Source organism: Apium graveolens, unplaced genomic scaffold (assembly GCF_009905375.1).
Source record: "Apium graveolens cultivar Ventura unplaced genomic scaffold, ASM990537v1 ctg9012, whole genome shotgun sequence".
In the NCBI taxonomy this organism is placed as follows: domain Eukaryota; kingdom Viridiplantae; phylum Streptophyta; class Magnoliopsida; order Apiales; family Apiaceae; genus Apium; species Apium graveolens.
The window spans coordinates 7,739-34,814 of NW_027421662.1; the positions used below are offsets into that span (position 1 = coordinate 7,739).

The 27,076-nt window shown below is 33.4% G+C and overlaps 1 protein-coding gene and 1 pseudogene across 1 annotated transcript; one reads left to right on the forward strand and one right to left on the reverse strand.

Moving 5' to 3' along the window:
* Nucleotides 1–2,697: 2,697 nt before the first annotated feature.
* On the reverse strand, nt 2,698–14,722 carry LOC141705540 (uncharacterized; annotated as a pseudogene).
* Nucleotides 14,723–20,196: 5,474 nt separating this feature from the next.
* LOC141705541 (putative protein phosphatase 2C 55) lies at nt 20,197–21,333 on the forward strand. The gene is made up of 2 exons (XM_074508451.1): nt 20,197–20,238; nt 21,040–21,333. The coding sequence occupies exons 1-2, from the start codon at nt 20,197–20,199 to the stop codon at nt 21,331–21,333; spliced, it is 336 nt and encodes a 111-aa protein (XP_074364552.1).
* The last annotated feature ends 5,743 nt before the right edge of the window (nt 21,334–27,076 follow it).

Genomic DNA, 27,076 nt, shown 5'->3' on the forward strand with positions numbered 1-27,076 from the left:
GCTTTGGACTCAAATGAGCCCCAAGAATGATGAGCCAAACTTGCACTAAGTATTGTAGTTGATCATTCCCATTTTCTGTAGTCATATTTTTTTATATAGATCAAACAAGTCAAATTTTGATAAAAACAATAAAAGAGAAATTGTAAAAAATACTAATTTTTTAAAGTTTTTTTGCAATTTTACAATCTTCGGAATTCTTTTGTAAAAATCCGGTATCAGCCAAAATCAAACAGATATGCAACTAGTTGAATGGAGTTGCATGTAATTGCAGAAACTCGTCAAATGTTGTATGCAGTTCATTTCAGTTGCCAAAAACCATATTTTTGCAAAAAAATAAAATTAAAAAATAGTATTTTGCAAATTAAAAAGTATTTTTACAATTTTTTTAAAAAAATAACAGTATTTTTACAAAAATGTTTTTAGACTTGGGTATTTTTCAAAACAACCAAATATAAATGTTATTTTTATATTATTTAAAAAACTGAAAATTATATATTAAAGTAGATAAATATATTTTTTAATGATAAAATTTTTTGTTTTGTTAAATTATTAAATATTAAGATATTCTCTATAATACCACCGTAGAATTGACTTTTTCACTGGAATCATCAATTTAATGACTTTTACCCATGGTAACTCTCTATATTTGATTTTTTACTTGGAATATCCCGTGTTGATGTTAGGGATTCTCGACTAGGGCAATCTTGTAATTTTCTGCATGTAATTTAAGTTTCATTAAATGTATGTGTTTGATATATTAATGAAATTTTACTTTATTACAAGATTTTTCCTCTGAGTCGTTTCATATTCTGATTACACTTTACATTCTGATAATAATCAAGTTGTGCTGCTCACGTGGTAGTGTTTATTTGCTTGGTTTATTTTTGGTTATTCTTAAATGTGATTATTTTATCAGAATAATTGTTTAAATGAGATTACTTGATTAATGGGATTACTTGGTTAGTTGGACGGTTTTTCTCCTTGAAAAACTGCATGTGATAAGTAATGATTACTGAATACCCGTGCCCATGTGGTAAGCGTGGATCTCCTAGTATTGTCTTTACAGCAAATGAGGAGGATTATGTTGTTACTCCGACAGTGGTTCACAGGCTCTCCATTTACCAGAAAATATTCAATTTAGTGTTGTTGTTGAGGAATCCCACTGCTTCAGGAAATGATGGCTGATTTGGGCTATGAAGAAAGTTTAGCAAAAATGGGTCAACTCAAACGTGCACTCATGCGCCAAGAATGAAGCTTTTTCTTTGACTGTATCACAAAGGAATTTGGTAACAAATGTACAAATTTTGATGCCATTCCAATCTTGTCTCAACAAATTGGGTATGCTCTTCTCCATCAGTCTCATTTTGATTTTGCTAGAACTGTGCTATGCTTTATTGGTGACAGAATGAAAGAGGATAGGAATATTGTCTATTTTGCTAGATTCCGTCAATTAATTTATAGTGACTGTATAGAAGATGAACCTATCTTAGCTAGTGACCTGTTAGAATCCTTTAAGCTAGCCAAAAGGGCTTTTACTGATTTACTAAATGCTGATAACAAAAAGGAAATTTTGAGACCTCTTAGAATTCCCTTAGTTGTCAAACAAGCCCTGGTAAATGGTGATGTTGCCAAATACTCTGTAATTTATCCTGATGTACCACAATCACAACCTCAACCACAACCATCAGAACCTACTCCTATCCCTCCTCAAACACAAATATCAAAATATGCTCATTATCCATCATACTTAAAAAAATCTCAAATTAAAATCCAAAGTTAACCTAAGCAAAACCATCTTCACCACCACTTGTAGCCCCGCTGCATTTTTTTGGACTTGCAAACCGAGAAAAGCCACCAACAACTTTATCACCAACAGCTTTATCACCTACATCCTTATCATCAGGACATTTTTTAGTAGTCAAAGGCTGCAAGTTCAATGATTCAGTGTTAGAGAGTTATAATTATATATAAGGAAAATAATAAAAATATACACACACATCACCACCACCAACATTATATACCAAAACCAATCCATTCCCAAATTCAAACCTTGGGAAAATTCTATCAAAATTCATAATCAAAACCCCTCGAAAATATCTCATGGATTTTTGATGCTAAAATGAATAACTTAGAAGTCACACTATAAAGAAAGTGAAATAATGAACTCATTAAAAGAACTAGAAGTATACATACACCATAACTCGATAAAAAGACAGAGATGAACACATAAAGTAATCAACATACATACATCAAGAAGAGATGTCAATTTTTTTATCTTCATCTGATGTCAATTTTCCAGTCGATTGAGTGACTTCAATCGCCGCCCCCCTTTGTCAAGATAGAAACCCTACTTTTGTGTCTTCAACTCTTACCCGCTCTTTTGTCCCTGTATTTATATTTTCCCAAATATTGTTAAAATAGAATATTAAATAATTAGCAAGATATGCAATAAATTGTATTGTTATAATATTAATCAATTTTCTGAATATATATGTATTAAAAATATATATAACTTACGATTATAAATATTTTATATATTTTGTTGCACTATAATATTATATTATTTTAATAAAATATAAACTTAAAATTTACTTACTTGATTTGATTATAAATATTTTATATATGTTGTTGCACTATAATATTATATTATTTTAATAAAATATAAATTTAAAATTTACTTACTTGATTGATAAAAAATTATTCGGACGAATCACTGCAATCATCTTCACAACTATTACTATCTTCAGTTTTTGAATATCCATCTTCTTCAGATTCACATTCTATCTCTTCGTCCGATGTTCCTTCGGATTCATCATCATCTAAATCTACTTCAACTCCACTATCATCATTTAGATGTGTAGCAATATCATCGGTGCTAATATCATTTAAATGTGTAGGAATATCATCCTGGAAAAGCTTTTGATGTGATGTTGGGATTTGAGTAAGTTCAACAAGTGATCGAGCCTTTACTTTGCACACAACTTGCCAATCAACTTTATCTCTTTTAAGACTTGGATAATTGCAAAAGTAAACTTGCATGGCCTGCATTGCTAGGACAAATGGTTCGTACACGCGTAGTCTCTTTTTTTTGTTGACTTCAATTATGTTGTAACGCGGATGAATTCTTGTTCCAACATTAGGTGTGGGATCAAACCATTGACACTTAAATAATACTATTTTTTTCACCGGTCGGTGAGGATACTCAACAATCAAAATCTCTTCAACTATGCCAAAGTAATCATTAAATGACTCGCCATAATTTGATCCATTGATACATACTCCACTATTGAACGTTGACCTATCAACCCCATATTCCCGCGTGTGAAATTTGTACCTATTCACATAGTAAATTGGTACAGATTTAACCGAACGAAGAGGTCCAAATGAAATATCACGAAGATATTCATTTGGTACTACTAGGTTCCGCCCCCACATTTGTCATCTTTTCCACATGATCAGGAATAGAACTTGATGTATGAGTAGGATCTTCCTCAGAAGTCGTTTCAGGTATTCCAGTCTTCATAGGGTAGACATCCTCAAAGAATGTCGCATCTCGAAATTCAACTATCGTGTTTGCCACTATATCATCTATGTCAGATTTTAACACTAAAAATCTCATAGCTATAGTGGTCTCAAGATAGCCCAAAAAGATACAGTCAACAGTCTTTGGACCTAGTTTCTTTCTCTTGTGTTCAGGAACAAGTACCTTAGCAAGGCACCCCCACACACGAAGATACTTAAGACTAGTCATCCTGCCTTTCCATAACTCCAAGGGTGTTTTATCCATGTGTTTCAGAGGGACTCTATTCAAAATATGGCAAGCCGTATTTAGAGCCTCCCCCCACATGTATTTAGGCAACCCAGAGTTAATAAGCATACTATTAATCATATCTTTAAATGTTCTGTTCTTTCGCTCAGCAACCCCATTAGACTCAGGTGTGTATGGTGGAGTAACTTCATGAACTATACCATTGTTTGCACAAAATTCATTAAAAGCATTACTCGTATACTCACCACCTCTATCAGATCTCAATCTTTTAAGTAACTTACTAGTTTGTTTTTCTACTTCAGTTTTATATATAATGAATTTACTAAGTGCTTCATCCTTATGTCTAAGTAAATAAACATAACAGTATCTACTACTATCATCTATAAAAGTAATGAAGTATCTAAACTGGTCCTTGGTCAACACACCACCAAATTCACAAATATCAGTGTGTACTAAATCTAACAAGTCTGAATCCCTAACAACGTTATGAAAAAGTTTCCTTATTTGTTTAGCAGACACACATACTTGACATTTAGAATTCTTTTCTATGGTATATTTTGGAATCAACTCTAAGTTCATCATATTCTTAAGAGCACCAAAGTTTAAATGACCTAGTCTAGCATGCCATATATTTGAGGACTCAATACAGTTAACAGTAGGAATAACATTATTATTCAAATTTCCCAAAACGGGATCCGCATTAATAACAAATAAACCCTTTGACAAGTAACCCTTGCCAAAGAATGTACCAGTATGAATAAGAACTACTTTATTACACTTGAACGAAATTTCAAAACCACTAGAAACTAAATAGCTTCCACTTATTATATTTCTACGCATGTTGGGAACATGATGCACTCTCGTCAGAGATAGAATACGTCCTGAAGGGAACTTCAGATCCACGTTTCCAACTCCATGTACTTGAGCAACACTAGCATTCCCCATCTTCACAGTCAGGCTATGACTCTGTTGATAAGATACAAATAAACTAATATCAGCATAAATATGTACATTAGCTCCAGTATCTATCAACCATTCATTTGACAGATAGGTAGAAAATATCACAGGGTTGTAGGATACATACCGGTCAACGTCGGTTTCAGAAGCCGTAGCCTCACCAACGACCATGTTCACTACAGGCCCACTTGCGGTTCCAAGCACAACATTTGCTTGCGCTACCTCGGTTTTCTTTGCTTTCTTCGTAGGGCAGTCCTTACTCCAGTGCCCAACCTGCCCACAAGACCAGCATGGTTTGTTTGCCTTGGGTTTCTTGGCCTTGTCCTTGTCACTCTTAGGTTTATTACTATTAGCTTTCTTAGCAAAAGCCTTCCTCTTTTGTCCTACAGTTGCTATGTTTACCTTCGAGGTACCGTGTTCAGTTGGCATCACATGTCCCTGTTTGGACTTGTGTTGTTCTTGTACCGAGATGTCCAGCATAAGGTTGGTCCAGGTGATCTCTCCTTTCTGTCTTTTCAGGGAGAGAGAGAACTCTTCCCAAGACTTCGGGAGTTTTTCAATTACACTCATCACCTTGAACTTCTCCGGGAGATTCATTCCAGGCTCCTTCAAAGCATGCACTATCATCTCGAACTCATGCACCTGCTCAGTCATGGACTTATTGTCCACCAGCTTGAACTCGAGGAACCTTGCCATAAAATACTTTTCTAGACCTTGTGAGTCAGTATTATGTGTCTGGTCCAGCTTCTCCCATAAGAGTTTTGCAGAGTAGGCATCAAAAGAATAGACATCAAACAAAGTGTTTGTTAGTGCCGCCAGAATGGCCTCCCTAGCCACTCCATCCTTCTCAGCCCACTTCGCAAAAGCCTTAACTGTGTCAGCCTTCTCTTGATCCACTACTGGTTTCTCATATTCCACAACCGGCCACAGACCCTTTATAGTCAACCACAACTTCATCCTTTTCTGCCAGTGAGAAAAGCCAATGCCACCGTTGAATTTCTCCGGTAAACCGGTTAGTTCAACAGCTTGTGGGAAACTATAGGTGGTCCAATCAATGGCCCCAGCAGTTGCACCCGAACTGCCACCACCACCAACGATAACCTCACTTTCGTTAACCATTATGCTAAATTCTATATAACTAATATTCTCTTCAAGAATGTTGTAAATCTCACTAACAAATATAGCAACATAGAAGCAAGTGTATAAAGAATTTAACAAGTTTAGGCCAAGACCACAGTTAACAAAACAAAACATGTAGGTAAACAAAATCAGTAACTGAAATAACGTAGAGAGAAAGAAAGATGTATCCGAAACCATAGCTTTTAACAGTGAATGAAATACAGGTTCACAGATACAAAATGCCAAGAAAAATGATCACAGCTGAGTCACCAGGCCTTGCTCGAAGTCCTGGCTGCTCTTGAAGAGAATATTGCCCCTACCTGCTGCGTTTGGGATGCGCACAATATCTCCACCAGGATAAAACAGCTCAGAGTTTATGTTAACAGCAGCAACAAAAGCTCCACTTCGACCAGCACCTCAGTCGCCGGAAAATATCAGCACTTCAGGACTTGTGGGAGAGAAATGCAGAGAGGTTGAAGAGAAGAGAAGAGAATGTAGTGTGTTATTCCTTATTCATTCAGTTTAGCCTCTATTTATAGGAGAGGAAAAATGAAACTGTCCACACACTTAATGTCTGAATTAAACTGCTTCATTAATGAAAAAATCAAAACTGATCAGATTTTGAGTTCATTAATGAAAAAATCAAAACTGATCAGCTTTTGAATTTAAATTATTTGTAACAGCTTTTCACATTAACACCCACATTATTATCAGAACTTAAGTTAAGTTAAGTTCTGATTCATCAGTACTTAAGTTCTGATTCTGATATCAGAACTTGTTAAGTTCTGATTTTATTCATCAGTTCTTAAGTTCTGATTCTGATATCAGAACTTGTTACAGATCAGATTATTTGCAGGTTTAATATATTTAGACTAAGCCCACTAATAAAGTGACTTAGCCTATTTCAGTACCCAGCCCAATAATCCAGTCACCGATAAATAAATTCGAATTAAAATAATTCTCAAATAAATAAAATCCTCGCCCAGGTCGCCTCGCGTACACGAGACGCCGAGACATTCACCCAAATCGCCCTTCGACCTGACCCGGCCCGGTCCGGTCCGGTGCGGTGCGTGGCGGGGCGCGCGTGTGTGTGTGTGCGCGCGCGTGAAGCACACAACAACACAATGGACCATCACACACCTTAGTAGTTGTATACTACTCATGTGGGTAATACCATATAAAGCACACACCCTCCTTTATTTATTTCAATGTGGGACAAACATTCTCAAATTTTTCCAAGCTTTTCCAAGCTACTTTCAACTCTCATTTCATATGGATTTCATTAAAAAAATTCTTAAAACCATACATGAAAATTTAAGTTCAAATATCATTGAACAATTTCCAATCATTAGATTTTAGGATTAACATCAAGAACATAATTAAATTAAGCTCTAAAATCCTAATTTTCTAACATAAAGTAATTGCTCAGTTTTACTTTCCTTGTGATGCTGCAGATACTGGTTACGATCTGATGATCTCTCTCCCTGAATGGTGAGGACAGACAACTCAGACTTTCTATTGCGAGGAGAAATTGACTTATCTGTTCATTCAACAAACCCACAACATCCTGACAGCCATGTCCTCCCATTACTAGATCACCAAAGGTCAATCTTGTCCCTCCTTGATGTGTTTCAACACACATTCTCTGATGACATTGGAATCTCTGGATCGATGAACATAGATGAACTCCTTAATAACGTTTGGACAGAAGAAGAAATTCAAGCTTCTGAACAAATACTTCTCCCCAGCCCCGATATTGCCCTTAGCGCTGCTGCCCCCATGGGAGCAGCCATTGTCCCCACAGCTGCAGCCACAGCCAATATTAATCCACAGTTCATCCCTTTAAAAGAAGAGATGACCCTCGAGGATTTTCTTATCATGGTTGGTGTGGTGCAGGCACATGATCGTTCTCCTCCTCTGCAGCAGTCATGTGTGTCAAACCAGAACAACAATAATACAACCATTGGATCTGGGACATCTGGTTGTATGGTTAGGCCTGTCATTGCTTCAGGAGGGGGTAGAAATGTACCAGCTTATCAGACACTACTGGAAAAAAGTGTCAAAGATGTAACATCAGCTGCAATTGCAAGAAAACATAGGGGATACCAACCACGTGAAGGTGGATTTAGGCAGGGGTCAGCCGCTACTCCAGTTTCCTCTGAAATTATCGGGGAAATAATTCCGACAGTGTGAATAATTTTGATATAAATGTCAATTTTGCGGACAAGTCCAGTCATCTGGCAGCCAAAGAGGTGTCGAGAAAGCAGCAACGTCACCTGATAAAAAACAGAGAATCTGCCTCCAGGTCAAGGGCTAGGAGAGAGGTACCGTCTGTTTTCACTGAGATAAATTTACCTTAAAGAATAACATAGAATATGCCGATTGAATATTTCACTGTCAGTTGGGTATTTCAATTTGTATAAGATACTCCACTAGTAGTTGGGTATCATATATGGGATACTCCACTGACAGCACTACAAGAAAAACCACTATTGACAACAGAAAATCCGTTGAAATATTAATATAATCTGTTGGTATTGTAGTTTGCCAACGGAATTATTACAAGATTCATTGGTTGGAATAATCTTCGTCAGGAAGTCACTACCAACAGAATTTCTGTCATTAGAAAACTTACCAACAAAACAGGAACCGACTAACAACGGAATCTTACTTTTGGAATAAAAAATCTACAACTAACATAATAACAGGTATTCCGTTAGTATTCTTAGCAAGGATATGCCAACAAAATTCCCGTTGTTATTTTTATTAACACTCTATTAACAGATATTTCTAACAAAATGCAAACCTTTTTATGTTCTTTCAAAACCTGTACATTTTGACAAATTTTACATAAAACAACAACTCATTGTATAGATAATCCAAATTCCAAATAGTACTAAGAGTAGCTTGTCATTAACAAAAGTAAACATCATTATACAAGACAGCAAAAGAAGACTACAGGAGGAAAAAATATGAAAATATCCTCTAAAGTTTCAGTAGTAACCATCATTATACAAGATGGCAAAAAGAGACTACCAGAGGAAAAAACATGAAAATATCCTCCAAAGTTTCAGCCTAAACCATACCAAAATACTAGAATCACATGCCATATCAAGTTCAAACTTGTCAAATATAGTGGCCGTGAACTAGAACAATGTTATAAAAAGACTAGCCGAATCAGTCATTATATCCAAAATATATAGATCTTAGGTCAAAGTGCACCGTAGTAAACATACTAAATTAAATACTAATTGTCATCATTTAAATCATCAAAATCAGTAGGAGACTGCGGACGGCGGACTTTATTAGCCTCAATGATCATGGCTAACTGATTTTCAACCGCCTTCATCCGATCATTCATCTCAATAAACTACTGCTTCAACTTCTGATTTTCTTCTTCAGCCGCAAATGATGTAGCGCAAGGAGTCTTAGGCTGATAAAAGATGTTTTGTGATGAAACAAGCCCGTAGACCCTATTCTTCTTGTCAGGCCCTCCAACTGCTTGGAGAAACAAGGCATTTTTATCTACTGGTTGGCCAGAGTTCTTTTGTTGCTCACAAAGTTCTAAAAATGTTTCCTGTGTATATCAAATATATGACGGATCTTAAAAAAAAATTCTGAAAAAGCATAACAAAATTTATTCTAACACTACTTTATTATTACAACAATAAGAAGAATGTAGAATATACATTTAAAGTAAAACATATTCCAAGCAGGAAAAAAATGAGCATAAAAAATAACTTTAGACGTATTGCCATTAAAAATAACTCCAGTACTTTGTTTGATTTTGGATTGGGATTGAAATATCTACCTTTGACATAAAAAAATAAAACGAGAAACTCACATATATTTTTTGGCTTTTCTTATCAATCCATATAACTTCTTCTTCATCAGCATCCTCGTCATCCATGCCATTTTCTTCTAAAACATCAATTGGATTCCTCTGTTTCTTTACAGGTCTAGTATGCGTATGGTAGAACAATTCATCGGCAGTGGGGTCTCGACCAAACTGAATCTTCTGTAAAAAAAAGAATTGCAAAAATTCAGACCATAAAAAGAGACAAGGCACAAGATACATTGTAAATCATACCAAACGAGCTGCAACTGTCCTATGAGAAGCGGAACCGCTTGTATGTGTTGAAGGCCGGTTATCAACCCCGCCACTACGCCTATATTTTTTCTGAATCAAAGATTTTGTTTGAAATTTTTGGGTGTTCCCAAAATTAGCCCATCTCCAATAGATGTTCTTGTCAATCCTATTATCCCTTCTGTTGTACCGTTCCCAGTTAGACTGAGCTACACAAACAAGTTCAGAATACTTCCTCTTTGCATTAGTTAGCCAGCCACCATAAATGATATCATCCGATTGACTCCACACAAAGTATTTCTATAATTAAAAAAAGATAAACCAACTAGCATTATTAATTAAGATAAAATTCTTATTGATAATTAAAAAAACAAGATGTCCTGACTAGTTCTTTTCATTTACAAGATTCAATATACAAGGGATATAGTTACCTTAAATTCTTCAAAATAAAAGTTTTGAGTTTCCATTGAAACTGACTTCCAATTGTATCTCTTATGTTCAAGTCGCTCATACATGATTTGTCGAATCTTTGTAGAGCACTTATTTGAAGGTTCCAATCTTTAAAAAAATAAATGGGAATTTAGTGTCACTGCATGATATAGAAAATCATAAAATAATTAACAACATAGATATGTTTAAGAACAAGAAACTTACATTCCCTGGATAACTGACCTCTACCTAAAAGGTTCATGATAGACATCCAGTAATATTTCGTAGTCTGTACCACCCCTGAACTTAACCACCCCTCCTTAACTAAATTGCCACTGTTATCATATGCAGGTTTAGCGGAGTTAACGTTGAAGGTCAATAGAGTTCATGACCTTAAGGCTCTTTATTGTTTACTGTTCTTAATTTCACAGAGAAGCAAACCATTAAATAGTGATAATCAAAATAAGTAATATAAGTTATAAGCAAATAAAGTAATATAATTAATTTGTGCTAAAAGAATATTTGCTACAGGTGTAGAATATGACTTGCATTGTGAAATAAAGGCAGATTTCATACAAAAAATATGATAATGGAATCCTTTGACTTACTTGGTTGGTGTAACCTGCTTTCTCAACGGCTGTCTTAGTCCCATGGCTATTACGATTAATACCATCCTCCCTGCCAAAACCTATACTCGGAACACATTTTCTTTTATTCACAATCTGCAATACAGAAATACCATCATCACATTAATAAAGTAATATAGTGCACTTTGTAATCTGTGACCATACATTAAAAAAATCTCAAATTAAAATCCAAAGTTAACCTAAGCAAAACCATCTTCACCACCACTTGTAGCCCCGCTGCATTTTTTTGGACTTGCGAACTGAGAAAAGCCACCAACAACTTTATCACCAACAGCTTTATCACCTACACCCTTATCATCAGGACATTTTTTAGTAGTCAAAGGCTGCAAGTTCAATGATTCAGTGTTAGAGAGTTATAATTATATATAAGGAAAATAATAAAAATATACACACACATCACCACCACCACCATTAAATACCAAAACCAATCCATTCCCAAATTCAAACCTTGGGAAAATTCTATCAAAATTCATAATCAAAACCCCTCGAAAATATCTCATGGATTTTTGATGCTAAAATGAATAACTTAGAAGTCACACTATAAAGAAAGTGAAATAATGAACTCATTAAAAGAACTAGAAGTATACATACACCATAACTCGATAAAAAGACAGAGATGAACACATAAGGTAATCAACATACATACGTCAAGAAGAGATGTCAATTTTTTCATCTTCATCTGATGTCAATTTTCCAGTCGATTGAGTGACTTCAATCGCCGCCCCCCTTTGTCAAGATAGAAACCCTACTTTTGTGTCTTCAACTCTTACCCGCTCTTTTGTCCCTGTATTTATATTTTCCCAAATATTGTTAAAATAGAATATTAAATAATTAGCAAGATATGCAATAAATTGTATTGTTATAATATTAATCAATTTTCTGAATATATATGTATTAAAAATATATATAACTTACGATTATAAATATTTTATATATTTTGTTGCACTATAATATTATATTATTTTAATAAAATATAAACTTAAAATTTACTTACTTGATTTGATTATAAATATTTTATATATGTTGTTGCACTATAATATTATATTATTTTAATAAAATATAAATTTAAAATTTACTTACTTGATTGATAAAAAATTATTCGGACGAATCACTGCAATCATCTTCACAACTATTACTATCTTCAGTTTTTGAATATCCATCTTCTTCAGATTCATATTCTATCTCTTCGTCCGATGTTCCTTCGGATTCATCATCATCTAAATCTACTTCAACTCCACTATCATCATTTAGATGTGTAGCAATATCATCGGTGCTAATATCATTTAAATGTGTAGGAATATCATCCGGAAAAGCTTTTGATGTGATGTTGGGATTTGAGTAAGTTCAACAAGTGATCGAGCCTTTACTTTGCACACAACTTGCCAATCAACTTTATCTCTTTTAAGACTTGGATAATTGCAAAAGTAAACTTGCATGGCCTGCATTGCTAGGACAAATGGTTCGTACACGCGTAGTCTCTTTTTTTTGTTGACTTCAATTATGTTGTAACGCGGATGAATTCTTGTTCCAACATTAGGTGTGGGATCAAACCATTGACACTTAAATAATACTGTTTTTTTCACCGGTCGGCGAGGATACTCAACAATCAAAATCTCTTCAACTATGCCAAAGTAATCATTAAATGACTCGCCATAATTTGATCCATTGATACATACTCCACTATTGAACGTCGACCTATCAACCCCATATTCCCGCGTGTGAAATTTGTACCTATTCACATAGTAAATTGGTACAGATTTAACCGAATGAAGAGGTCCAAACGAAATATCACGAAGATATTCATTTGGTACTCGTGATGGATCTTAGGCCTGAAATTATTAGTAGAGATTATTAGAATACGTAAGAAACAGTCAATATTTATGTAATATCGTTAACAAAAGTACCAAACAACTCACGTATTATTCGAACCATGTCGCAAAGTCACTTTCTAAGGAGTGATCAACTTCAACACTAGTTATATGTGGATGATGCTCCCGAAGTTGATTTATGAAAATCCTGATTATACAATAAATTTATCAAAGAATAGTACTAATATTCATGGATAAGTAAGTATGTCATTATGACAAAAAAAATCATACTCTGTATATGGTGCAACTTCTGGACAGTTAAACAAGATATAGTTATGAGCTTCCATATATTCTCGTTCATCAAAATAACGAGTACTGACACTTCCATGTGAACGTCCGGGATGAGAAAATATAGAAATGTTACCCCCAAAAGTCTCCTCACCTCCACTAGGATCATTTCGGGGAACTTTTCTATATTTTGTCTGTACATGTTGCTTGAAGTAGTGTGAGCAAAAAGTGGAAGCTTCCTCAACCAAAAATGCATTACAAATTGATCCTTCAACCCGAGCTTTATTTTTCACATTATTCTTCAAGTGACGTAAATATCTCTCGAAAGGATACATCCAACGATACTGTACGGGACCTGCAATGCGTGCTTCATATGGCAAGTGCACTAGAAGATGTTCCATAGAGTCGAATAATAATGGTGGAAATATCCGCTATAACTTGCAAAGTATAACATGAATTTGTTCTTCAAGTCTACGCATATCACTAACCCTCAAAGTAGCTGAAGTGAGATCTCTGAAGAAAAGGCTTATTCTATCACAGCTTCCCATACATTATTTGGAAGAAATTCCTGAAAAGCAATTGGGAGGAGTCGTTGCATAAAAACATGACAATCATGACTTTTCATTCCAAATAATTTATATTTCTTCAAGTTGATGCAACGCGCCATGTTTGACACATGTCCATCTGGAAATTTTAGATCTTTTAACCATTCATACACTTTTGCTTTTTGCTTTTTGTCTAAGCTATAGCATTCTTTCGGATACTTTCTTGTCACTTCATCAATTGGTAACTCAGGTCTTCGACAAATCATTACAATGTCTGTTCTTGCCTTGGAGTATTCTTTGGTTTTTCCTTCAATGGCCATGATAGTGTTGAAGATATTTTCAAAGACATTTTTCTCAACATGCATAACATCAATATTATGTCTAATAGATAATATCCTCCAATATGGCAAATCCCAAAAGATGCTCCTTTTCTTCCATCCACAATTGTAAGCTTTAATGACTCTAGCATTATGCTCATTACCTCCCAATTCAGTAATTTTCATCAAACCAAGTGACTTAATTTCTTGAAATGCATCTTCACCTGTTCGCACTGGAGGGGCAGATTCAGTCACTATCTTTCCCTTTGTAAACCAATTCTTATTCTTTCGAAATGGATGATTGGTAGGTAAAATTTTTCGATGATTATCAAACCATGTTGTCTTCCCACCATGTGGAAGGTTAAGCATCATGATCATGAGCACAATGAGGACAAGCTAAATGACCAGCAGTTTTCCATCCTGACAACATTGAATAAGCAGGGAAGTCACTGATATTCCATATCAATGCAGCTCGCATACGGAAATTCTGTTTCATTGAATTATCACAAGTCTCCACACCAACTTCCCACAACATTTTTAACTCAGCAATCAACTGTTGAAGGAAAACATCTATCTTTTGTTTTGGATTTTTTGGTCCAGGGACAAGTACAGAAAGAAATAAGTACTGTTCTTTTGAACACATCCATAGACGTAAATTATACGGAGTCACTATAATTGGCCAAGAAGAATATTTTCCACCTGATTCACCAAATGGTTGAAACCATCAGTAGAAAGTCCCAATCTAACTTTTCTCATCTCTGAGGAAAATGATGGATGTGCTCTATCAAATTGCTCCCACTCCTATGAGTCTGAACAATGAAGCATCACACCTTCTTCTTGATAATGTTCGGCATGCCATCTCATATGGATAACTGTCGTAGGTGAAGCATATAACCTTTGCAACCTCGGTGCCAATGGAAAATAGACCATCCTTTTAAAAGGCACTTTCTTTTTCCCCTTCTTGGAACCTTTAGGTCTTATTTTATATCTCACATGTGAAAAAAATTTACATGACTCCATGTTGATTTCTTCACCCCAATATATCATGCATCCATTAAAACAACAATCGATCTGTTCGGAAGGAAGCCCCAACTCTTCCATGTACTTCTTCGTACTATAGAAGCTATCAAGAAGTGTATTATCTTGAGGTAAGATGCCTTTTAAGAACTGTGATGTCTGATCATAACAAGCCTCTGACCAATAATGGTCAGATTTCAAACTCAACATCTGAGCTATGGCATACAACTAAGAAGTTTCACAACCTTCATATAACTTCATCTCGGATGATTTTAAAATATCATACAACTTCTGTGCTTCTGCATTTGGCATCTCGGGATCAAAACTTGGACCAGCGGAATCCATCACCATGTTGTACATTAGGTTGTCATCATCTCTTCTACTTTAAAAATTGGAGTAATGTGTGGATAATTCTTCTCCACTTTGTCTAGAAATATATGGCTCTCCGTGTCGATCCCACACGTAATAATCTCTTACAAACCCTTTTTTCAATAAGTGCAATTTTACTGTCTCCCCATTCCAAAATTTGCGATTCTCACATTTAAGACATGGACACTGAGTATTTGTCCCATTCATAGACTCTTCTCAAGATATCACATATTGCATAAAGTTTTCCAACCCACTTACAAAAGCCGGAGTTAGGTAACCTCCACTGTCGATCCTTTGATACATCCAACCTCGATCCATATCCATATTTAATAACTTTTCTGTAACCTACAAAAAAAAATTCGTAACTATAAAATATTTATAACTAGAAGTTAGTATATATACAAAAGGCCTTTGCAAATTATATGATTGGGCTTACAGAGATATAATCAATCTATCCAACTAAACATAATTGGGTTTACACCAATCACAACCCATATATCCATTCCAAAATTGGTTTAGCAGAACATAAAAACTGTAATTCTTTTAAAAAACTTTGAACAGATTGTGGAGGCCATCAAGGACAAAAGAAGCAGTAAATGTATTAACCGAGAGTTATGAGAGTTATATGACCAGCTTTTCAAAAAGCAAATGAGACCCAATTGACCACTAAAACCAACAAAATTACACAACTCTTGGAGACATAAAAGGACACTAATTTTTTTTTTGCTAAGCACAAAATAATAGCTGATGAGAGACATTCACCCAATTTACTAATTAACTAAGAAGCTTCTAAACTCTATCATCAAAAAATTATTTAAGCTATAAGTAATATGCAAAATAACAACATTAATATAAACAGATTTTGCAAGATAAAGTTAACTACGTACTTAAATAGGCTCAAAACCCAGGTTATAATTATGAAAATATAATTGAAGAAAAACTAACCTTGATATATCACAAATAAATCTTACGTCTTGATTTATGAGTTTTGTGAGAATGTCCAAGTAATCAAAGCAGAAGAAGAAAAATAGAAAATGAATGTGGAATGTATTTTGAATAAAAGATCTGGAAAGTAGGCGAGGACTGTATTTACTGCCGGGTAGGTTGATATTAATACTTTACATTTACTAAGACAGCAACAACTATTATCATTTTAACCGATTTATTTTTATTACAAATTACTAATGGATTACTAAGGAGCAGAGTTCCAATTCATTACTAATCCGTTACTACTCTGTTAGAAACTTTGTGATGGGAATCTATTGCTAGTTCCGTTGGTAAGTTTGCGCGGGCTCTTTTGGCGCCTATTTTGCCAACACAATGTTCTGTTGGTAAATGTTCGGTTAGCATTCCGTTAGGTATTGATTACTATTTTTTTGACTTCCAATCATTTTGGGTTCTGTTGGCAATATGTTAGTAAGTTACAACAGACTAATTTTCGTTGTTAATTTCTGTTGACATTTTTGGAAATTCTTGTAGTGCAGGTGGGTATCCCATCGGCTAAAGTTGTTCAACTTTTCAGAAAATGGTCATTTTTGTTAATTTTATATAACAAATAGGCTAAACTTGTCCTTCACCCGAAGCAATGCTTTGTGAAGGGGTTGTAAAAGAAATTGGTTTTTTCTATTTAAGTATTATGTTTCCCTATTTAAATATTTTAGATTTAAACCATGGTCTGGAAAAGGTATAGACCAAGTCTGTTTCTAAAGTTATTTTATATAATTTCTGGTTGGCTAGGCGTATACTCGTGATTTAGACTGTAGTTGTCTTTCAATTTGGTGCTCGTTAAGATGTGTTTTTCTAGTGCATTTCTGTTATGAAATTAATATGACAATAAGGTAAATTGTGTTGGTGTGACATGTCTAGCTGCACATCTTTTAGAGGATTGTAAAATAAATAAATGTCTTGCAATGTGTTACTATTGTGTGGATAAAATAAACAAATGTTATGTAAGAAAGGTGTACTTTGTTGAGTATGTGCTGTTATTGTCATATAATTTAGACTTAATTTCACTTTGTATCCCTTCAGTTTAACTTAATGCAGGTTAAGAACTTTAATTATATGGAAAATGCATCTTATATATTTCTATACTTTTACAATAACCACCCCTTAGTCAACTTTCTGTCAATTTTGACCATTAAGTAACGGTTGACTAGGGGTAAAACAGAGATAATACATATAAAATATTTAAATAAAATAATAATAAATTGGAAATATTAGAAAAAAATATAATGATTTAAAAAAAATTGAATCAAGTGTTAAATCGATTTTAGCACTTTTTAAAAATAATAATAGTTTTTTAGTCTTTCTATTTAATTATTTCATCTTTAACATATTAAAGTTAAATCATATTTTGATATATTTATAATTATTACGCACGTTATAAAAATTTGTATATATATACTCACACTATAAAAAAATAAACTATAATTTTTACTTTTTATTTTACATTTATTTTGAATTTTTAATATATTTTTTTAATTTTTTTACATAATATCTCCATTTTACCCATGGTCAACCATTAACGATCAAAATTAACAAAAAATCGGGCTGAGGGTTAGTCATTGTAAGGATATGAAAATTTAAGGGATGCATATTGCATATAATTAAAGTTCTTGACCCAATCCGGATTATGCTGAAACCGAAGGAATGCAAAGTGATATTAACTCTACAATTTAAGGTTGTTATAGTTTATTATATTTAAAAAAGCATGAACCGGTTATTTGAAATGTTACATTCACTACAAGAATAATGTCAATAGACATCACACATTAGACATCGGTTAACTTTGACACTGATGTTAAAAGAGGTATTGACATCATCCCGTGTTTTTGTGATGTCTTTGTTCTTTGTAGACATCGGTTATAATTAAACCGATGTCTAAACTTCACCAAAAAAAAATAAATTCGCGCCCACCTTTTCTTTCCCCCCTTAGTCAAAATTTCATTCAGTTTTAGTTCTAAAATTCCCCCCTCCCAAAATTTCCCCCCTTAACCAAATTTTTATTCCCCTCATTGAGACAACAAACTAAAAACAAAAAATTAGAAAACTGAATCTCAAACTCCTCTCTCTCACGAACCCCTCCCTCTCTCTCGAACCTCTCTCCGCTCACAATCTCCATCTCACCATCTCAACTCCTCTCACGTCTCTCTCGAACCTCTCTCTCTCCCTCGCATCTGTGCTCACATCTTCCCTCTCTTGACTTTGTGCTCAACCTCTCACCTACCTCTGGTAAGCTTATTTGATTAGAAACTCTAATTGGTAACGTGGAATGAAACTCTATTTCCATGAAAGCACAGGAAGGATGTTTCAGGGTCTTACTCATCGCAAACGCCACAATTATGCCACCAAATCCAACCAATACCGAATTGTCAAAACCCCTGGTACTCTTTTCAAAAACCCCTTTTCTATTTCTGATTTTTTGCTACTTACTAGTTATTGATTTTTAAGAATATGTATGTTGTTTGATTTTATATTATATACTTTATTGTTATGTATATGTCTTTATTAATTATTTTTGTAATTAGTTCTAAAAGTGATTGTTTAGATTTGGGAAATGTTAAGGTTAATATTATGTAAAGAGTGATATTTAAAATTTGATGAAACTTTAGGAGATAAGCTGGTTTATCAGACAACTAAGAAGAGAGCTAGTGGACCTAAATGCCCTGTTACCTGAAAGCGAATCCATGGGGTATGTTTTTCTTGCATTTATTTTTGATTTTTTTGCTATTTACATTGTGTATTTATCGATTTTTAGCTATTAATTTGTGTTTTAGTTGTTACACGGCTAAATAGTTATTACATTTGGGCTTGTAGCAATGTAAGATTCTATATATATTTTTTTGAATAATTAGGCTTAATACCTTATAGTTGAGTATTGAACGATAAAAGATCATTATTCTGGGAATATGAGCCTATAAAAGGTTTTCTGGGGAATATCTACAGTAGTACTGATTGAACAGAACTGTCAGCTCCGGATATGTCTCGGTTTTTTGAGACATTTTATGAACTTTAGGGGGCAAGCCAATCACCTCTTTTTTTCGTTTTTGGCCTATATTTAGATGATCTGTACAACTGTTTCAGAGGTCAGAGGTTCAAATCGAATCCGTAAAGTTTGTCAGCTGGGTTTCTGCCGATTGTGTATGTTAGACTGTCGGGACTGGATGAGCACTTAGCGTCACTTGTACTTGTACTTGTAATTTCACCTCAAATGCTATCAATTTCCAGTATCAAATAAATCAGAGGTTGGACTGCCTTTTCAGTCTTAAAGCTGAAAGTTGCAAACTTTCTTTTCTTTTACTGTGTATCATTTTCTCTACGTATATAAACTGCGAAAGTTGCTGGACTTAAATATTCTCCGCTACTGAGGTGGGAGTTGGAGTTGATGTTCTATGTAGATTGCTATATGATGTGTGCTATAATATTGCATACTATCAACATTTCTGCTGGAGATACATGGAAATAATCCACATGTTGCTGCTTCTATAGTTGGTAAGGGAAACCACCTTTTTTTGTTTCCTCTTTGGATCTATGATTTCATATAAATGGTAATTTAATAGCAGGCTAATTAATTTAAGAAAATGTCTGAAGCTGATATGGTTTGTATATTAAGTGACATTGCACTATGTTACAGGAGATTGTATCATCTCAGATGGTTTGTTTTATGTCCAATTCTTTATTTGAGCATTGTTCAAGAAAGATAAATTTATTGCTAGTCTGACTTTAAGTTTCTTTTTGTAGGCTTAGGAGCTCTCTTTGGCTACAATTTAAACCTCATCAGATTGCTGCCGGAGCTTCATATCTTGCTGCAAAGTCTATGAATATGGATCTCACTTCATCGTAGCATGTCTGGCAGGAGTTCCAGACACCATCCTCTGTACTTAAAGGTATGTGTACAGAGTGTTGAATGTGCCAATTTATTGTCCATATATATTTTTTAAGGTTTGCTTACGATCATTATGTTGTTTTGAAGGGTGGTGAAATATACCATGGGGACATAATATAACTTGCGAAGTTTTACTATGCTGCTACTACTATAATCTTTTCACTTTATATGGTTATAGGTATGTCATTAAAGTTCCCTAACTTGCAAAGACAGCTTCTGGAAAGACAATAACTATAACATGCATTGTAAATTCCATTTTATCTCAAGTTGACCCACATTATCTGTATTCTAAACCGTAATGTTCACTTTTATTATTGACACAGGTTTGGTAACACGGCATACTTGCATATATCTGTGGCTTTCATTCAGATGCTTAAAGCCCTGAGTATGTGATTTGAACAAAATTTACACTCCTTGCTATACAGTGAAGATTTGCTATGGAGTGAAGATTTGCTTACAGTGAAACTTTCTACCCGACCAGTTACCCATGACTTATGGGATGTTTATATTCAGGCCTTGTATCAATTTTCTATGACTTATTAATACCCCTTTTTGTTAAATTTATTTATCTTTACCATACAACTGAATAACATAAATACTTATTACATAATCTTGACCCATATTCTATAAAGTCCTACACATATTTGAAATTGCCATAGGTTTATAAATACTTCTGTAAGGAATGACCTCAGGAAAAATACAATGAAAATGAATCAGTAATATTGGAGTGAAATAGGAGTGCCTTTAATATATAGATGAAGCATGCAATGGTCTCATGTGTCCCAGGTGTAATTATTTACAGGTATTTATGATTTCTGTGGCACCTGGAGATGTGATTATTGCTGCGACAGATGGCTTATTTGACAATTTATTCAATGATGAGGTAACATCTATTGTTGCTGATGGGATGAGAGAAGGTCTAAATCCTGATGTTTTATCTCAGAGATTAGCTGCTTCGGCACAACAAAGAGCTCAAGACAAATATAAGCAGACTCCCTTCTCTACAGCAGCCAAGGAAGAAGGATTCAGATACTATGGTGGAAAGCTTGACGACATAACAGTTTTAGTCTCTTATATAAGCAGCTCGGCCAACTAAGAGGTTGGTTTTCCTCATCTTTTTTGCTGACTACAGTTATATTAGCTTATACCTAGTTTTTCTCTTCCAGAAACCACTAGCTGACAACGAACTTGTGTTGAAGTAAATAACTTTCATGCTCCATTTTCTGTGATGGGTTCATATCATCTTGAGACATGATATACAACACGCTATCACACTTTTCTAATGTTTAAACTCAGTTATTCTAATTCACATTTTTTTCTAGATGGTCAGTTCTCTTTTTCTATATTACTACCCAGTGTCACATGCCCTCTGATGCTGGATTGAGTCGGTAAACAAGTAGTATGTTGGAGGCTTGGAGCAGTTGTGGATACAATCATGTACTAGCAATTAAACCCCCATAGTTAGAAAACTAGAATATAATCAAAATTATCACATTGTAAAGATTCTATAAAAACAAATATTTAGCACAATATATTTACAGGTTACAGCCTATACAGCCTGAACCCCCTTAGTTAGAAAACTAGAATATAATCAAAATTTCTCTATAATTGTGAAGCAGGTAAACATTCTATTCCTGAACACGCAACAATTAGAAAAATATAATAAAAATAATTTTCTAAAATTGCAAATAAGTAGATAAGAACAATTCATTCAGGAGGCCAAGTAATTATCACAGTTTATATTTTGTGCATTAAGTTGAAGTTTAACACAATAAAATTACTCGTATATCTGTGGCTTTCATTCAGATGCTTAAAGCCCTGAGTATGTCATGGGTAACTGGTCACGGGTATATTTGCAGAAGCTTTGAGGCTAGTCTTGACTCAGGTCCTTCTTCAAAAGAAAGGATTGACTCTGAATCCTATCACAAGCTTATATTACATCGCTCCATGCAGGTTTAAGGTCATTTCTTTTTTATTATTTTTTTTGGTACTGTGTGTGGACAACTTGTCACGAATGTTCTCGTTCCATCATTATATGATCCTACTCTGTGATGGGGTGATATTTTCTCCTATTTCATTGTATCCAACTCTGTGATGGGGTGATATTTCCTGTAAATTGCCTTTTTTTACTTTTAGAAGAAAGCATTGTTCAGTTCATGAAGCTACCATGTTTCCGTTAGGTAACTTCTGTATTGCAATATTTCTCACTTGCAGCCTGGAATGGAAGTCTCTCAGATTAAGTTCAACTTCTGGATTTTTTTTCCAATGCCATTTGTGCGCTAGCATTGAACTTCTCAATTTTTTTAGTGATTGGTGTTCTGAAAGATTGGATATTGATTGCTCTTTTAACTGTAAACCTGCTATGCAGGAGAGAGTTTAAGAGATATTACTACTGATTGAAGAAATTTTCAATATACTGGCTACCCGTTTACATGGTCTTACATAAATCTTGTTTATTTCTTTTTGTGTTAGTAGTGTTTAGCACTTGACATGTATATAAGTAGTGTAACACTCGAGAAGTTGCTATAGCATTGAACAGCTAGATGAAGTTCGCATTGAGGCCCTGCAGTTTATTTATAACAAATGTCTATTAGTAACGAGTACATTGCTTTTTTAGAAAATTAGTGATGTAAAACTTTACACAATTTGGTCTATAAATTTCTTACACATCACTTTCAAGTAGGAAAAGTTGATGTCAAAAAAGATAATGTACATCACTTTAAGGTAAAAAACTGATGTCAAAGAAATCCAGGTTCAAGTCTAAATGAAACATAGAAATCAATTTGTTTAAGATAAAACTGATGTCAAGTGACATTATAAACATCACTTTTAACCTAACAAAATTGATGTCAAAAAACGCAATATACATCAGTTTCAGACAAATGACTGATGTGAAAGACTAACATGTTCAAGTCTAAATGATACATAGACATCACTTCATTCTAGAAAAAACTGATGTCTATACGCTAAATTAGACATCACCTTTCACTAAAGAAACAGATGTTTAATATGCCATTTTACATCACCTCTGTCAAAATTATCGATAATTTTGTGACAAAAAATATAGCTCAATATATGTTTAATATGTTTTAATAGGTGTAATTTAGTTATTAAATATTTTTGTTATAGCATTTTTTGAAAAAATCATCACATAGACATCAGTATTTTTCACTAAAATCGATGTTTTTGTGACAAAAAACATAGCTCATGATGTGTTTAACATGTTTAATTAGGTGTAATTTAGTTATTAAATAATTTATTTATAGCATTTTATGTAAATAATCAACACATAGACATCTGTTTTTAACTAAAATCGATGTCTAATCGAGTATAGACATCGGGTATCCACCGATGTCTAGAATAGACATCACCGACATCAACATCGGTTGTGAAACAACATAGACATCGGTCAAAAAGCGATGTCTATGGACTTTTTTCTTGTAGTGATTGTTTGCTGTGATTTGTTAGATAAATTTGTACAAAAAATCTTTTGTATAAGAAATATTAAAATGATTAAAGTTCTAGCAGGGAATGGTCATAAAAATTTACTTCACAATTTAGACCGCATAAGAAATTTTATTTTTATCTAATTTCACTAGACCTCTACTTACGTAAGAAAAACATGTCTCACTTTTCACACTTTATTTTGGTTCTACACATATGTTTCCACACATATGTTTATCAACTAAACATTATTGTGATATTTTCATTCATTTATGCCATGTTATCTCTAATGTATTTAATCAATAATTGTTGACTAGCATAGTATACAATATTTATGAAGTAAATTGTTTAACTGTTCACACTTGTATAATTATCGCCGTAGTTTTTGACTTTTTGAAAAATCATTTCATTTATATAAATTTGCATTAGACTTTGATCAATGTGGCACCACTTCTTTGCAAAATGAGAGGTTTGGTTTGCTCTCTAGGTCATTTACATTGTAAGCCTCACAACCAAGGTACCGTTTAAACATGGGGTTTCGATTATAATAAGGGTTATAGATTTAATTAATACTCTATTCTTCAAAACAAGTGTTGCTTTAATTAGAGCGCACGTACTTTAAGGTGCAAAAAACTATCATATACCCATTTTTTCTTAATTTCATCTTTTAATGAATAAAAAATTAAAATGTAATAATTTTATTAAAAAAGAAAATTGTATAAATAATATGTGGAAGTCACTTTTTTGTACACCATAAAACATGCGCCTAAAGTCCAAGCGACTTATTTTGAGATGAAGGGTTATGTATTTTACAAATTTATGTTGGGTTTCGAGGAATAAACTCGGCGGAAACAATGTTTAAAATTGTAAAAACCAGAAAAATCGAAACTCAATGCAGGATCAATGCGAAAAAATGATATTTAATTTGAGGTTAAGATGTTTACCTTAAAAAGTTTTACGGTTTATGTTGTCTAATGGAGTTCCAAGCTTTCAACAATCACCATGTATCCCATCGCGAAATGATCTACGCCTTGAAGGTATCCACACGAATGATAAAACGAAGGATAAGCGTGTTCTAGCACTCATAAATCAGAAGCCGCCTTTTCTCTCTCTCTTTCTGTCTCAAGTTGCTAGGGTTTGTGTTTTTATATTATAAAATGCACAACCCTAGTCGAGGCTTAAAAATATATTATATAGGCAAAAGAAAAAGACTTCTAACCCTAAACTAATTTAGAATTTTAATAAATCCAAAAATCCTAGTTATTATTAATTAAGTCTTGCTTAATCACCCAATAACTCAATTTCGGATTTAATAGTAAACTCAAATTTCTTATTTATTTAATTAATTAAGTCTTACTTAATTAATAATAAATTATTCGAATTACTTACATTTAATTTAAATCCAAATTTAAATTAAATAATCCTCCAATCATTCTTTGTGTGACCCTTTAGGTTATTATTACGTTGGCAATAATTTTAAATCTAATTTAAAATCATAAACAATGAGCGACATCTAGTAATACATCATTGCTACCCAAGTAATAATAATTAAATCGGTGATCGATAAACCTTTCGTGAATAATGTACAATGTAATATAATCCTTTTAACCAAATATTATGGATTAAACTCGAGGCATGTTATGTGTCATCCTCTTCATGGTTTAATCCAAATTTCCTTGATCGATGAGTAGACTATCATTTCAAACCAACATTTGAGCACAGCGCCACGTATTTAATAATCTAGCTCACATAAAAGGCCAATAATATCTCTCCAAAATTATGAGGGTTAAATCTTTTCTAGATCATTCATATTTCTCACACGATTCCTAATATACCCGAAATCCACTTTTATCATTACCTGGTCAAAGTCAACTTTTGATGTAATCAAAGTATATTAATCATAATGATTTCAAGTCGAATGAACATTACATCGTTATCACTATGAGAATTACTTATGACACAACAGACATGTAGAATCTCACATTGGGTCTATCAAACACCATGTATATTTATATCTGCTTGTGTTTTCGACATTAGTACCTTTATACATATGATCAATGAGATGTGATCATCAGTCAACAAACACACTAGTCTCAATGCCTAATTATTATCCCTTAATAATAATACTCGACTAGGGATATTTGGGAATATTGATACTATTCACATAATCTCATTTCTATGTCACGTACTTAGAGATATATAATTTATATCATATTCCAAGGACATTTATTAATCTAATATTTATATCGCAGTAAATTAACACTTAATAAATTATTAAAAGAATAATTGATGGAACATGAACATTAATAATCCAAATATCATAAATAAAACATAAAAGTGTTGTTTCTAGGGCACAAACACTAACAATTTAGTGTAGCGGATCTTGATTATTGAGACTTGTTTTGTACATAGTAGTGTTGGTTCGAGCTTTTCAAACATTGTCGACTCGAATTTCAAGCTCCAAAAATAAGTTTAGTCAAACTCGAACCCGAGTTTAATGGTGTTTACAGTCCAGGTACAAGCCTATAAGTTCTAATTTCTATGTGCATGGGATATGTTTGGCCATTCAACTTTAGGCGTCGTCCAACAACCAAAGGTTATGAAAAAAGGTATACGATGAAAATTAAGAGTTTTATGTAAAAGTTAGAACTCTGAATTGGGAATTATATGGGTAGCGTGTGTAAAAACTATGTGCATTTCTTTCCATGTAAGATCATATGGACCTGTTTGCTTCATAAATTCATCAATTCATCAAATCATCAATTGAATCAATGGCTTTAATTACTTTTCACACTAAATCAAGATTTTTTCATAGATCTTATGCACCCATACAATTTCATCAATTAATCAATTACTATTTCTCAAATAAATAATACATAATCTGAACTATCCTACTTAATAATATAGATTTAAGTTTATATATTTATTATCTTACTTAAAAATATAGATTAAATATTATATATTTAACTTCATCTCTATGTCTCACAAATAATATTTTTGAAATCAATAATATGTTGTAGATAATTTTATATCTTCTTGATAATATTGTTGATAGTTTTAGATTTTCGATTAGAATTTTGTTGACTCATCTTCTAACACGTGTCTTGAACTAAATTTATTAATTGAATTTATATTTATAAAATAACATCATTTTTATAAAATTAGAGTAATCTCAAAATCATTTTCATTTTTAAAAATATACAAGATAAATTTTGTGGTAATGAATTCAAAAAAGTTATTTCGTTTCCATTTGATTCTTTAAAATTTTGTGTGAAAAATGAACACAAAGAATTATATTTAAAAGCAGTTGTAATATACTAAAAAAAAATAATAGAGCAAGTTGTATCTGAAAAGGTGGAACATGCCAAAAAAAAGGTGAATATGTGGTTTCCACA

Bases quoted from the DNA above. Each gene is read 5' to 3' on its own strand.
- LOC141705541 (XM_074508451.1), top strand. From the start codon at position 20,197: ATGTCTGGCAGGAGTTCCAGACACCATCCTCTGTACTTAAAG. The intron at 20,239-21,039 runs GTATGTGTACAG...AATTATTTACAG, and splicing joins ACCATCCTCTGTACTTAAAG to GTATTTATGATTTCTGTGGC.